This window comes from Heteronotia binoei, chromosome 16 (genome assembly GCF_032191835.1).
Source record: "Heteronotia binoei isolate CCM8104 ecotype False Entrance Well chromosome 16, APGP_CSIRO_Hbin_v1, whole genome shotgun sequence".
Lineage (NCBI taxonomy): Eukaryota > Metazoa > Chordata > Lepidosauria > Squamata > Gekkonidae > Heteronotia > Heteronotia binoei.
The window spans coordinates 40736122-40750228 of record NC_083238.1 but is presented as its reverse complement, the minus strand read 5'-3'; the positions used below and the strand labels follow the sequence as shown (position 1 = coordinate 40750228).

The window sequence follows — 14107 nt, the reverse complement described above, 5'->3', positions numbered from 1 at the left end:
AACAGGCTCCCTCACGAGGTGGTGGGCTCTCCTTCCTTGGAGGTTTTTAAACAGAGGCTAGATGTCCATCTGACAGCAGTGAAGATCCTGTGAATTTAGGGGGAAGTGTTTGTGAGTTTCCTGCATTATGCAGGGGGTTGGACTAGATGACCCTGGAGGTCCCTTCCAACTCTTATGTTTCTATGATTCTACGATTCTATGATCTGACATTCATGTCTTGTGGCTCTCAGACTTTTGATTTTTATTGTATGTGGCTCTTATGTTAAACAAATTTGCCCATCCCTGTTACATAGGATAGAATCCCCAAGGATGCCAGGTTCCTGGAGCTTCCTTGATTTCTGAGGCTCAGGGATCAAATCCAATGGAACAGAAATCCAATGGAACAGAAAAATACAGGAAGCTTCAGGCCATTACCTATCAGCTGAAGAAGACAGGAGACTCATATACAATGCTCTGAGCTATTCTTTACACCAGTTTGGTGTAGTGGTTAAATGCACACACTCTAATTTGAGAGTTTGATTCCCCACTGCTCCACATGCAGCTACTGGAGTGACCTTGGGTCAGCCATAACTCTCTCAGAGCTGTCTCTTAACAGTAGTTCTCTCAGAGCTCTCTCAGCCCCACCTACCTCGCCGGGTGTCTGTGGTGAGAAGAGGAAGGGAAGGAGATTGTAAGCCACTCTGAGACTCCCAGTGAAGGGCGGGGTATCAATCCAATCTCCTCTTCTTCTCCTACGTATGCTGACAACCACATTTAACAAACACGTACAGAGCAATTTATCATTCAGTTTTCTCTCTCTTTCATGTAGCCTAAGACTGGGTTTGCATACGAAACTCAAAATGAACATACAGTTACATAAGCCGTATACTTTATGCAGGGTGGAATGCAAATCTGAAGGCGAACGTCCGTTGCTGTTTTTCGCATTCCTATCATAAACTGATTTAACTTCAAGCTAATATAAGCGGAGAGTGAGGAAGCCCCCATATCAGCTCAGGGACAAAAATGGTAGAGAGATCTTCAAAATCCTTTCTAAAAGGCTCTTGACATTAAGAAGATTCCAAGCTCATGTGCAAACTTGTACTCAGAATCAAGCCTCGTTGAGTTCACCGGGGCTAAGTCATATATAAGTATGCGTGGGAGAGACAGGGAGATGCATTGGCTAGAGTCGCTTTTCCCAAGCTGTGGGTCTCTTGACCCAAAGCCTGTGAAAGGGGGGGGGGGGTCCTCAGGCTTTTGTAGTTTTACTGATTTGGACATACTTTGCTTTTAAAAATTGTTTTCCCCTATCAGGTACATTTGGGCTTGTGGTTCACCATACCGAAACACAGGGGGGGGGGGTAGCAGGAACACATAGGAACACAGTTCCGGCTGGCTTGGCATAAGGGGGTGTGGTCTGATATGCAAATGAGTTCCTGCTGGGCTTTTTCTACAAAATAAGCCTTGCCAAAACGTTTGGGAACTGCTGGGTTAGAGTGTCAGATGCCGATCTGGTCACATAGGAGAAAGGAATTGAAAACGTATGACGGGAGTAAGGTTTTATGATGACAATTGTCATTCCAGAAGCATTTGAAGGTAGACGCTGAGCTGATATAATTTAGTACCCCTTCCGGTGACGTCTGTGGCATATGCCAATGAGTTGTGCAAATGAGTTGTGCTAATGAGCTCCGGCACCTCTTTTTCTACGAAATGACCCCTGAAGAGTCTTTTATTTAGTGTGCGTGAAAGGGCCACCTCAGGTGATGGGATGAGGGTTGCCAACAACCTGGAGAAAATAAATATCCTAATCTTTCTAATGCATTTTAATCCAACCCTTCTTTCCAGAAGCTCAGGGCAGTGTGCCCCTGCCCCCCTCCTTCCCTAGAAGCTTCTTGTAAGGAAATGGGAAAGTGCAGCTTTTCACCATAAATAGCATCTCTTTAAGCTTCAATTCAAAGCATCAGCCTTTCCCCAACCCTTCAGGCAACCCTAGCTGGGACACAGGCCTCCATTTTTGTTCTAACAAAGAATCATAGGAGTAGGAAGGGACCCCCAGGGTCATCTAGTCCAATTCCCTGAACAATGCAGGAAATTCACAAATGCCTCCCCCTAAATTCACAGGATCAGCACTGCTGTCAGATGGCCATCTAGCCGCTGCTTAAAACCTCCAAGGAAGGAGAGCCCACCACCTCCTGAGGAAGCCTGTTCAACTGAGGAACTCCTCTAATGGTAAGGAAGTTCTTCCTAATGTTAAGCCGGAAACTCTTCTGATTTAATTTCAACCCGTTGGTTCTGGTCTGACCTTCTGGAGCCACAGAAAACAATTCTGCACCATCCTCTAGATCAGTGCGTCCCAACCTTTTTGGCACCAGGGACCGGTTTCATGGGAGACATTTTTTCCACGGACAAGGAGGGGGGATGATGATACCATTGTGTTCGTTATTCATTCATTCATTTATATTTATTTATTTTTGTTAATTTCTATTTCACCGTATCCTGCGAGCAGGATCAGGGCAGATTACAACAAACTTAAAGAATAGGCGATACAAATCAGAAATAAATTTAAACAGTTAAAATAAGACAATGAAATTGCTCCATTTCAGGTGGAAGACAACTAATCAGGCCATAGTGTGGACAGAGCTGAAACTGATGATAGCTCAATAGGCCCAATAAATAGTGCAGCAAAGGAGGCCAGACTCAATGTATTATGGGCGTCCACAGTACATTATTTCAATTATTACATTGTAATATATAATGAAATAATGATACAACTCACGGCCCAGTTGCTAACAGGCCACGGACTGGGACCGGTCTATGGCCCGGGGGTTGAGGACCCCTGCTCTAGATGACAGCCCTTCAAGTACTTCAAGCCCTTCACGGGACTGTTGGTTACTCCATAGAAAGCTCCTGCTTCTTGAAATAAAGTTCCTCCAAAACGTATTCCCAATGCAGAGTGACTTCAGTGTGAATCTACTATTAAGATCAGGTGCTTGGAGTGCCAGCACTCTTCTAATATGCCTCTTTATCTGGACACAAGACAAGCTTCCAACTTGTGTTTTAGAAGGACTGAAGCAGTTGCCATCAGCCCAAATAAATCCTTCCTGGAAACAACATTAGCAGCTAAGAAATAACTAGTCAATCTCAGAAGCTTTTCCGATGTTCCCTTTCCCTTATTACGCTGCCTACTGCGCTGCCAACAACATATGCCGACACTCCATAAGGTTTTCATTTCCACCTCCAACAGATACTGAAAAGCAATATGTACAACAGTGCCTTCAATCCAACCTTAGCAGCTGCCCGAGGTGCTCTTCCATCAATGGCAAATTGGTCTGTGTGACTGTCAGGGATTCAGTGCGTCTCGGGAAGTTATTTTGCTTTTACGTGGCTGCAACTGCTCTAAATGCCAGTCGCTAACATGCAGGCTTGGAGAAGGCATTTGCCGTATTCTCAGCTCCTCTGAGATGAAGACGGAACTGCAGCCAGGATACAGATTTTTTTAAAGATGAGCCTGGATTTTGATGACTTAGTTGTCAGAGAGAACCCTAAAATGAGCATTTTTCAAGGCAAAGAATACCACCCCCCAGATCACTCTTATTATTCTCTCAGGAAAGAGAATACAAACTGGATAGTTGTTCCCCTGATTTATAATAGCTTGTATAGAGAGCAGAATAGGGCCATACTGAAATGAATTACTCACTTCCAGGGCTTTTTTTGTAGAAAAAGCCCAGCTGGAACTCATTTGCATATTAGGCCATGCCCCCTGATGTCACCATTGTTTCACACAGGGCTTGTTATAGGGAAAAAAGCCCAGCAGGAACTCATTTGCGTATTAGGCCATATCCCTGACACCAAGCCAGAAGAAACTGTGTTCCTGTGCATTCCTGCTCAAAAAAGTCCTGCTCACTTCCATATGTCTAAAAGTATACATTACTTGTGTATTCGTCCTTACTCCTTTACTCAGGCAGCAGATGAAATATTTTCCAACTATGAACTCTCAAGGAGGGGAACATTTTCTATCACTTACTTACTCCTGCATAACTTACTCCTTCTCCCAAGACCCCTTCCAGTCCTTTCAAGAACGGGAAAGAAATCACACAACTTATTTTCCTACCTCCAACATTTTTTAACTTCCCCACTCTACCGCTTGTTTACTAGAGTGCTTATTAGTCACTTCCTTGCTACAAATCCATTTTCCACTCTCACAGTTGTCTCTTACACAGCTCTCTTCCCCTTTCATTACCGCTCAGGCTCTGTTCGCCTCTTTTGACAACTAAGCCTTTCTCTGTTTCTTACCAGAACTGGGCAGAGTGGGGGGGGGGGGGGGGTGGGAAATGTAAGGATGATGTTTAACTACAGTTTTCCTAGGAAAGAGAGGAACTGCAGACGGACAGTGAAAATAGCTGTTGGCTAAAGGGAAAAGAGAGGGACAGTGGAAATAATGGGGACTCCAACCTGGGGGTCATTTTGTAGAAAAAGAGGTGCTGGAGCTCATGAGCACAACTCATTTGCATATGCCACACACCCCTGACATCACCAGAAGGTGTCCTAAATTATATCAGCTCAGCATCTACCTTAAAATGCTTCTTGAATTGGCATAATAAAACCTTACTCCCATTATACTTTTTAAATTACTTTCTCCTATGTGGCCACAGTGGCGTGATAAAGATTTCCATCTGTCTGCTTTATATGTTTTGGTTCTTTTCCCATTTTTGGTGGGGAGAAATATTAGAAAGTTTGTCAGAGTTCAGCAAAATTCTCACAGGGGGTTTGAACAACAGAGCCCAGAAGCAAATATAGAGGGGGGGGGGGAGAAAGAGCACAATAAAATTTAGAGGTTCCGGAGCTCCACTCCTGAAAGCTCCTGCGCAAAATAAGGCAGAGCCTAACAGAGCCATCTTGAGCTGAGTTACATGATTCTAAGTCAATCTGCTTGGTTTAGGACGGCAATGTGAGTCTCCTTATTGGCTTCTACAAGCTCTGATGAGATTGAGCGTGATGATCTTTCCTTTCCCCTTTAACAGGATCTCAGAAGCTCTCAACATTCCTTGCTCCTGGAGCATATTTAGTTCTCATCAGTCCATTTTGAAACAATTCCTTTGGGCAGAGGTGGGGTGGAAGTCAGATTCACAATTTTTACATAACTAGGCAGTCTCATGAGCACAAAGTCTCCTCCCTGACCTGACAGCCATTTGCTTTGAATCCTCATTGAGAGGCTGGCCACAAATGAAGCTAAATAAGTGCCTTGCCATGAAGTGGACTTTTGCAATTGGCACATGGCCCACCCTCTTCATGATTAGAATGAAATGTATGGAGGTGTTTCTGACTTCATTTCCAGACTCACTGCATTGAAAGTTTTTTTCTCTCTCTCTCTCTCCCCTTTCTTCTCAATTTAAAAAAAAAATGGAAGAAGCAGAGAGGCTTGGAATTTCAGCTTCTGTTCTCACCCATCCACTTCCTTCTCACTAGCAACACCACTGCTGCGCAGCTCCTAATCTGAAGAACACCACGCTCAGCAAAACCAGTCGAGAATAGAAAGAAGAGAGCAGAAGGCACGGGGATTAACTGCTTAGCAGTGGCCCCTATTGGCTAAAGGGAAAAATTGCTCCAATGTAAGAATAAATTCTACAAGGAGCAGAAAGAAGGTGTTTCCTTTTAAGTTATCGTTTCTGCTTTCATTTCTCCGGACCGCTTCTTGGAAAACAGAACAGATCTGCCATGCTTAATCACACATACCATGAAAAATGTATCAACACATCACCAAAAATGTATCAGTCAATCTTCATTTCTGCAACAATCTTCATTTTGGTTTTTGTATAAACTTGCGGGGTCGGAATGGTACATGTGAACATACCAAGCTGCTTTATGCTGAATCAGACTATTGGTCCATCAAGGTGAGTGCCATCAATTCACACTAGCAGGGTCGCAAGAAGAGATCTTTCACACCACTTCCTACCTAGTCCTTTTTAACTGGAGATGGTGGAGATTGAACCTGGGGTCTTCTGCATGCTCAGCAGATGTTCTACCACTAAGGCACCCTTAACTCACCAGGGAAAAGTCAAACCAAAACTTAATCAACACCACCCATTCCACTGAAGTAATTTTGTACTCTGAACTGGCATCCTGGTCAGACTAGGAAAACCTTCCAGAGCTATGACAAAAAACATATGAGCTGGAGGCTAAAAAGCCTGTAAGCTAGCTCACACAAACTCAGCTTAGGAGGGAACACTGCTTAACAATGTTCCCTCTAAGCTGTGGAGTCTTGTGAACAAACATTCTACTTTGTGAGCTACTGCACTCCCCCCCCGCCCTACAGCTAGGAAGCCCGGTAGGTGACCTTGTCCTTTTATGTCTTAGCCTAGCCTATCCCTTAGGGTTGTTGTGATGTTAAAGCAGAGGAAGCAGGGAACTATAGACATCATCCTATGAAACTTGGAAGAGGAGCAGGATATTCATGTGACAGGATGACTGTGCTTCGCAACAACCTGCAGCAAGGGATGACAAAGAGTAACTTTTGGGGCCAATTGCAAGGATGAAGAACAACACAACTTATGGAGCAAAAGAAAGATAGGTGTGCTATCTAGGGTAGCAACCTGTCATTCACTAAGCATTCAGACTAATCACTGGAACATCTTCTGACTGATTAAAAGGTGTACCCAATAGCCCCAAGCTGGATAGCCCAAACAAGCCCAGTCTCATCGGATCTCTGAAGCTAAGCAAAGTGGACTCTGGCAAGTACTTGGATGGGAGACACCCTTGGGATATCAAGTCTGGAGGACAGGGGCAGGTTTATTCATCCACCTCTCTGAATATCCTCCATGCCCTCAGTAGGGGCTAGTCACCAGAGGTTGCCATGACTTTCAGGTGCACGCACATACTCAAGTTTAACTGATGAATGAATTCAATGCCATGTGATTAATTGATTAAGGTTTCTTTCATAGGCGATTTGTCCCTGTTCATTAAGCTGATCCATTTGGCTGCTTAAGACCTCTATTTTCAAAGAAAGTCTATCCGCCCTGTTACATTTTGGGAAGATGTAAGACATTACACAGATTGTCTGTGTCTCCAAGGAACTCCCCAATCTCCCTTGAAAGGCTTTCCCACTTGAAATTATTTTAAGAAGTAATTTACATCCAGGTTGAACCGGCTCTGTGAAATAAGTTCTCATTTCCTTTTAAAAGAAACACATTTTCATTGTGGAGAGAATTACACAGTATTATAGCAGATTTCTCTTATATTACCTTTCGAGAAGTCTGCCAGATGATTTTCATTATATTAACTTTTTTAAAAAATTGCCCAAAATGCACCAAATCAGATATGAGACAAGGGCCAATTTTACCACTGACTAAAAACAACCCTGAGGTTTCTGATATTACCAGTGCAATCCTAAACATACTTCTAACCTGCTAGGTTCATCGAAGACAGTGGGCTTCAAAGGGCATAACTTTTTAAAAAAGGTTGGCATGGTTTTAGAGTTGGGTGTTATCATAGACCCTTCCAACGCAGAACTTGGAAAGCAAATTCAGATTCCTATAAAAATTAAGGGTTGTTCCCCATAGAGCTGAATGAGATCTGGAATTTCCATGCGTATTAGCTGAGCATAACAAAGAAACCTGTCAGAGAAGCATGCTTTATAATGTAATCTGCGTGGCCTGTAGAGATACCACTTATTTTATAGAGAAGACCATTATAGCTACCACCTGATGTACATCAGCTTCAGGCTATAATTCTCCATTCTGCTAAGCAGAGTTATACCCTTCTGGGCTCACTGACTTGTAAAGACCTAGAAGGGTGTGATTCTGCTTAGGATGTCACTTCAAGTCACAATGATCTGAGCAAAGCCCACCTATATAAAACTTTTCTATGTCACCTTTCCACTCAATTCAGGGTCCCAGAGAACTTCCATACAGACTCACGGAACCTCTCAATATCCACCAGCCAAGCATAACAGACCTGTCATGGACTGCAACCCTAAGTATACTTTCTTGGAAATAGGTTCCATTGACCTCAATGGAACTTGCTGCCAAGGAACTGTATTGAGGACCACAATTTTACTATTGAAGATTCTGAGAACTGTCCATCATTGAAACCATTTACTTTCATAGTAATAAATGTTCTGGAGAAATTATGACCAAAATTCAGTTGAGCAAATATCAGTTCAGATGTCTGAGATCCATTTGTAAGTTTTAGCAGTATTTCATCCAGTCATTCTGGCCTCAGTTTTCTTGAGGTGGTTGTCGGAGAAGTTTTGTTCCCTGTCTCTTTTTACAGCCCTGTGTGTGTTTCTATGCCTACCCTGTGGTTTTGACTGTGGGTCTTGTTTGATTAATGTTAGGGTGAATCGGGTAATACTGTACAAAGAGAGCTTTTGAACAGGTTAATATGCTGAAATAACATGAAAGCCGGCAGTGTTCCCAAATCCACCCCCTTCCCATTAGCGCGCTTGTAAATATTATCATACGGCTTGTCTCAAACTTTGTTTAGCATTTGTATCAACCGCAAAACTGCTAGGCAGGCAATTTCAGACAACATGTTTTGATAACAAAAAAAAAAAATGCGTGCACATTCTAGTCCTCTGTTGCTACAGAAAAGTTTCAGAACATGAAAGCAAATGAGACAGCAATGTTGTTTGTTCATGTTACTCTCAAAACTCTTCACAGAATCTTTTGGAGGGTCTCTACACAACTGTTAGTATTTTTAGCTGAGCCTATGCAAGGTCCACCATCTGTAGTCTGCCTTCCTCTACAACACGTGTGACACCCACAAAGCGGAAGTTCTCAACCAAGGATATCAACCGAAACCTCAGGCAGCAAAATACAGCAACCATGCCATAACAAAACAAGCCATGTGTTCTCCAGCTCTACAAAAACTAAAAAGAAACTAAGAGCCATCAACCGGATCCTATACTGATTTGGCCAGTAGCTGCACTGTACAAAATCATTCCACCTCACCCCTTGGTTCATTCTGATCAAAGACCACCCGACATTGCCCAGTCTCTTTAGGCCACCCCACTCTTAAGAACTGAGAGTGAGTGCTGAACTTAAGTCATTATTCTTGAACAAGTACAAACACCACCTCAAAACTATTGAGTCTCTCCCAATCTTTTCTTCCGCTCTCTGAAGAGCCCCTCATTCCTACAAACCAAAGCTAGCATTGTTGGAAGTAAATCCAGACAGAAAACCTGGAGAACTTGGTAGAGGTGATAAGCCTAGAGACGTTCAACCCCCCTCTGCCATTCAGGACTCAGCTGGATCACAGTCCCTATCAAAGGGCAAGCCTGTCTGCCCCACCAGGCTTGGCAGGGTTCCTGTCAACCAGACCAGACTAGGACAATCACACTTGAAAAGTCCTGGATAAGGATAACAGAAAAGTAACCCGGCCAAGGCAAGCCTGCCTCAGGCTTTCCCCTCTAGAGCGACCAGGTCCAACCAACCACCTTCCTTCCCTGGCCAAGTCCACCAGCAGCTCCGTTAGAGCGCCCCTCTGGGAGCTGTCCAGCGCTCCAGGGGTGCTGAACCCAAAGGCCAGGCTCCGTTGGAGCGCCCCGCTAGGAGCTGTCCAGCGTTGCGGGGGTGCTGGACCCCAAGGCCAGACTCCTTTGGAGCGCCCCGCTAGAAGCTGTCCAGTGTTGCGGTGGTGCTGAACCTCAAGGCCGGGCATCGGGGAAGCGGGGGGGCGCCTTACCAGAGTTTTGGTGCCGTTCTTGCTGAGGGGCCCGCGGAAAACTCCCTTGATGTTGCGAAAGTGCCCATTGCTGAGGTGCGCCGAGCTGATGACGATGTAATAACACTCCATGGGGCAGCCGACCCGGCGGTGGCTGCAGCCGTGCCCATGCAGCCCACCGCGGGCGCCAGATCAGCCGGGGCTGGGGCGGCGGCGGCAGGCGGGACGCTCCGAGGCTGGGGCGGCTGCGGCGAGGCAGGAGCCCCGCGGCATGGACCGGGCTCTCCCTCCGGCCGAGCTCTCTCTCCCCAGCCTGACCAACTCCGGCGGATGGCGGCAGGCGGAGAGAAAGCCGCGGCGGCAGCGCTCCAAGTCCGCCTTCTTGCCGCAAAAGCGAGAGGAAGAGGTAAGCGTGCAGCGAACGCGGGTTAGCAATGGCAGGAGCCGCCAGGCATCGCCCGCCCGCCGGTCTCCGTCTCCGGGAGGTTCTCAGCAGCGCCGATCTGGCAGCGGGAGGCGGTGGAGGAGGCGGAGCGGAAGCCCGGGCAGGGTCGGAGTCGGCAGCATCTCGGCGGCTTGGCAGAAGGCGTCTGAGCAGCCGCCTCTCGCAGGCACGGGGCTGTTATAGCGCGCAGCCTTGCCGCTCGGCTGCACGGAGCCAATGGCAGGGAGCCACTAGGCTGAGCCCGGGAGCTGTCAGAGAGAGGAGGGCATCTGTCGCACGCCGCCTCTCTCCAGCCTCGCTCGCCTCCCACCCACCCCCCTCTCCTTTCCACGCTCCTAAAAAAGCATCTCTCCCCCCCCCTCCTCACTCTTGGCACCAGCCCTCCTCTGGAGTGGGCGACGCGCGGAGGAGAGAAGAGGGGATCCCCGGCTACATGCGCGGCGGCGCCTGCCGCTACCCAGGTAAAAGAGAGAGAGCGAGGGAAGCAGGAAGGTGTGTGGTGGGGGGGGGGGCAACCAAAAAAATAGCGAGGCAGGCCAGCGTTTCCCCCCGTCTGGTTGGCGGAGGGAAGCCTCCCCGTCAGCCGCAGCGAATCCCTTTTCCCCCCCAGCATGTGACACTCGCACAGCTGCCGCTGGCCTCTTTCTCGCTCTCCCTCACCCACTAGATCGATCCTGCCAATTCCTCGCCAGGGGGCTGGGGGGGGGAGGGACAGCCCGTCGGGATGTGGGAGGGGGTGTGCTGTGCTGCCCCGGGGGAGTTTTGGCAGGGGGAAGGCGGCTGGAGGGCTGGAAGGAGGGGTCCGCCGCCGGCGCAAGCTGTGCCTCGCATCGGCCTAGGGTTGCCCAGTCCAATTCAAGAGATATCTGGGGACTTTGGGGGTGGAGCCAGGAGACTTTGGGGGTGGAGCCAGGAGCAAGGTTATGACCAGCATAATTGAACTCCGAAGGGAGTTCTTGTTATCATATTTAAAGGGACCCTGCTCCTTTTAAATGCCTTCCCTCCACTTGAAATAATGGATAGGGGTACCTTATTTGGAGGCTCATAAAATTTGACCCCCTGGTTCAATCTTTTTGAAACTTGGAGGGTGTCTTGAGGAGAAGCACTGGATGCTGTGCTGAAAATTTGGTGCCTCTACCTCAACAAACAGCCCCCCCCACAGAGTCCCAGAGATGAATTCTCCATTATACCCTATGGAAATCAGTCTCCATAGGGAATAATGGAGTGCCCTGCAGACATCCCCCCCCCCGCTTTCTGAAGATCCTGAAGTGGGGGGGCAAGGCCTCCAAACCGGGGGATCCCCTGTCCCCCACCTGGGGATTAGCAACCCTAGATCGACTCCCAAGGCTACCCGGAACCTCCATGTTCAAGAGCTGTCCATCTTGAAACCTCAGGGGAGAAACGACAAGGGGAGGGGGGAAGGCGCGTCCTGCTGCAGGCCTTGGCCCGCAGGGTCTGGGCAGGATGGGGAAACTGGGGAACTGGCCCTAGGACCCATTTGGCCCCTGCCAAAGAGCTAAGCCTCACCCACAACCCCTCCCTCTGGCTCCCTAAACCTCCCCTCACAATCCCCTCCTCCTGACCTCTTCGCTAGATGGCCCCCATTGACCAGAAAGCCTTAGAACGGAGGGAGCCTCTGAGCATCCGCAGAGTTCCTTTCCCCTAACCGTAAGCCAAGCCCTGATTGAACCCTGCCAAAGAGCCAAGCCTGACCGGCCACAGCCCCTCCCCCTGGCTCCCTAAACCTACTTCCCATCCCCCTCCTCCTGACTCCTTTGCTACAAGGCTCCCATTGAACATCAAGCATTAGAGCCTCTGAGCGTACACAGAGTCCCTTTCCTCTAACCGCAGTCACGGGCGGTGTTGGGAGGGACTGGGAGACGGCACACTGGAATCCCCGGGACTCGTGTCTAGACTAGCGCTTCCCTCCGGCTGCCTCCTCCGTCCGCCCCTCCCCTTTGGGGGCTGCCAGCGCCTTAACCCTTTCAGTCCCGCCCCGCCCGGGTTTGCCACAGGGGGGAGAGGGGACGCCATCCGTCTTCTCCGCTCCCGTTAAGCGTCCTTTATTGGGTATAAACGGGTCTCATTAGCAGGCACTTAAAGGGATCAATAGCAGCCAACGGAAAGCCTGGGGACCTTTCCTTCTTCAATGGATTTACGGAGACTTTTATTTCTTTCTCTAACCCCGAAGATGGCTTAATTGGTTAAAGCGGATCGCTGGCGCAGGCTCGGCTCCGCTCCGCGTCTGGCTGCGGGGGCTGGGGGGGAAACAAACAAACTCCGGGCTAGACTCGAACTAGAGAATCGCCTCTCTTCGTCCCCCCCCCCCCCGTGGGAACTGTCAATGTGGGTCGGACAAGAAGGTGGGGGAGGGGGTCAAAGAAAGGCTTTCATTACATGCTTTGGAATCCAATGCCAAAGGGATACGCTTTTATTTCTGCAGCCATGCCAGGAGTAAAAGAATCATTAATTGCTACACTTCTTAAACGCGTTGCCATCCGGGTCGCTGGCTTTCCTTTGTCAGGACTTGTTGGTTTTAATAAAGCCTATAAATTATGAGAATACCTGACAGAATAGTGGAAGACACCAAACACCTCTCAGCCGCCCAAACCAACTGGCTGGAAAGAAGAAACCTAAATTTCTTGATAGAGCAATTCTAGGCAGAACCTGACTTGGTGAGACTTACTCCCAAGGAGAGACTTCTTAGGGTCTACGACCCCCAAGGTTGCCCTGCTCTGACCTAGACAAGGTCACATCCAATGCTCCCTCTAAGCTGTGGAGTCTTGTGAGCAACAATCCTACTTTGTGAGCTGCTGGCATTCAAGTTGTGAGCTATGGCATAAATTAGTTTGCTCTGGAGCCATTTTTCCTGTGAGCTAGCTTACACAAACTCAGCTTCGAGGGAACACTGGTCACCAATACTCCCTCTAAGCTGTGGAATTCTTGTGAGTAAAAATTCTACTTCGTGAACTACTGGCAATAAAGTTGTGAGCTACTGCATAAATTAGTTTGCTCTGGGGCCATTTTTCTCGAGCTAAAACAATGAGTTGGAGGCTAAAACACTGTGAGCTAGCTCACACTGACTCAGCTTCAAGGGAACACTGGTCACCAATACTCCCTCAAAGCTGTGGAGTCTTGTGAGCAAAAACTCTAGTTTGTGAGCTGCTGACATTAAAGTTGTGAACTACTGCATACATGAGTTTGCTCTGGGGACATTTTTCCCGAGCTAAGACACAAATGGGTGAGCCAGAGGCTAAAAAACTATGAGCTAGCTCACATTAACTCAGCTTTGAGGGAACACTGGTCACATCACTAATCAGACCTACAAAACTGGGAGGGGAAAGTTTTGGAAGATGAGACAGAAATAGAAAGCAAGAGAACAGGAACAGCGGAGGGAGAGAGAAGCAAATGGAACAAAATGAGCGAGAACTTCAAGGTATAACTGTGTCTATTACGGATAAAGGAAAGGCCAGTCCTATTTCCTAGCAGGCAGGTGTTAAAGGGGTGTCCACCTGATGGGGGAGGAAGCCCTCTCTCTCCCAAGAGATTTCCATGAGAGGTGACCCAACAAGCACAGAGACCTTTTGCTTGCAAGAGCGGTCCCAGGTAATGAGTCTCCTCAAACAAATGCTCCGCAGCTAATGGGAAGAAGGAGAGGGATGGTGGCAGATCTCAGAAGGTAGGAATTTAGCTCATTAGGGATAATGACTGCCCGGAGACTTCTTCCTTGTGATGGCTTTTGGAGATGCATTTCCCAGCTATCCACATGGGGGAGTCGGGGAATCTTCTAAACAAGGGCTGTGTTTACAAAACTTAGGTTGGAGGCAAGAGGTTGTGTGAGGTAGCTAAGTCGATCTTCCTCTTGTTGTTTTCTTGGAGAACTTAAAAAAAAAAATACAGACTTTTCATTCCCAAAGGCAGAGTTTTGCTTCAAGGCTTTGCATTCTGACCTGGATAGCCTGGCTAGTCTGATCATGTCGGATCTCGGAAGCTAAGCAGGGTTGGCCCTGTTTAGGATTTGGATGG

The 14107-nt window shown here is 47.8% G+C and overlaps 1 protein-coding gene across 1 annotated transcript in view; it reads right to left on the bottom strand.

Annotated features, from left to right (window-relative positions):
• The window catches only part of ZNF804A (zinc finger protein 804A), a 368777-nt gene extending 358981 nt beyond the window's left edge, over window positions 1–9796 (bottom strand). Inside the window, exon 1 of the mRNA XM_060257248.1 lies at window positions 9658–9796. Within this exon, the coding sequence (XP_060113231.1) occupies window positions 9658–9768 (111 nt within the window). The 5' untranslated portion in view covers window positions 9769–9796. The remainder of the gene's footprint in view (window positions 1–9657) is intronic.
• Window positions 9797–14107: the final 4311 nt, after the last annotated feature.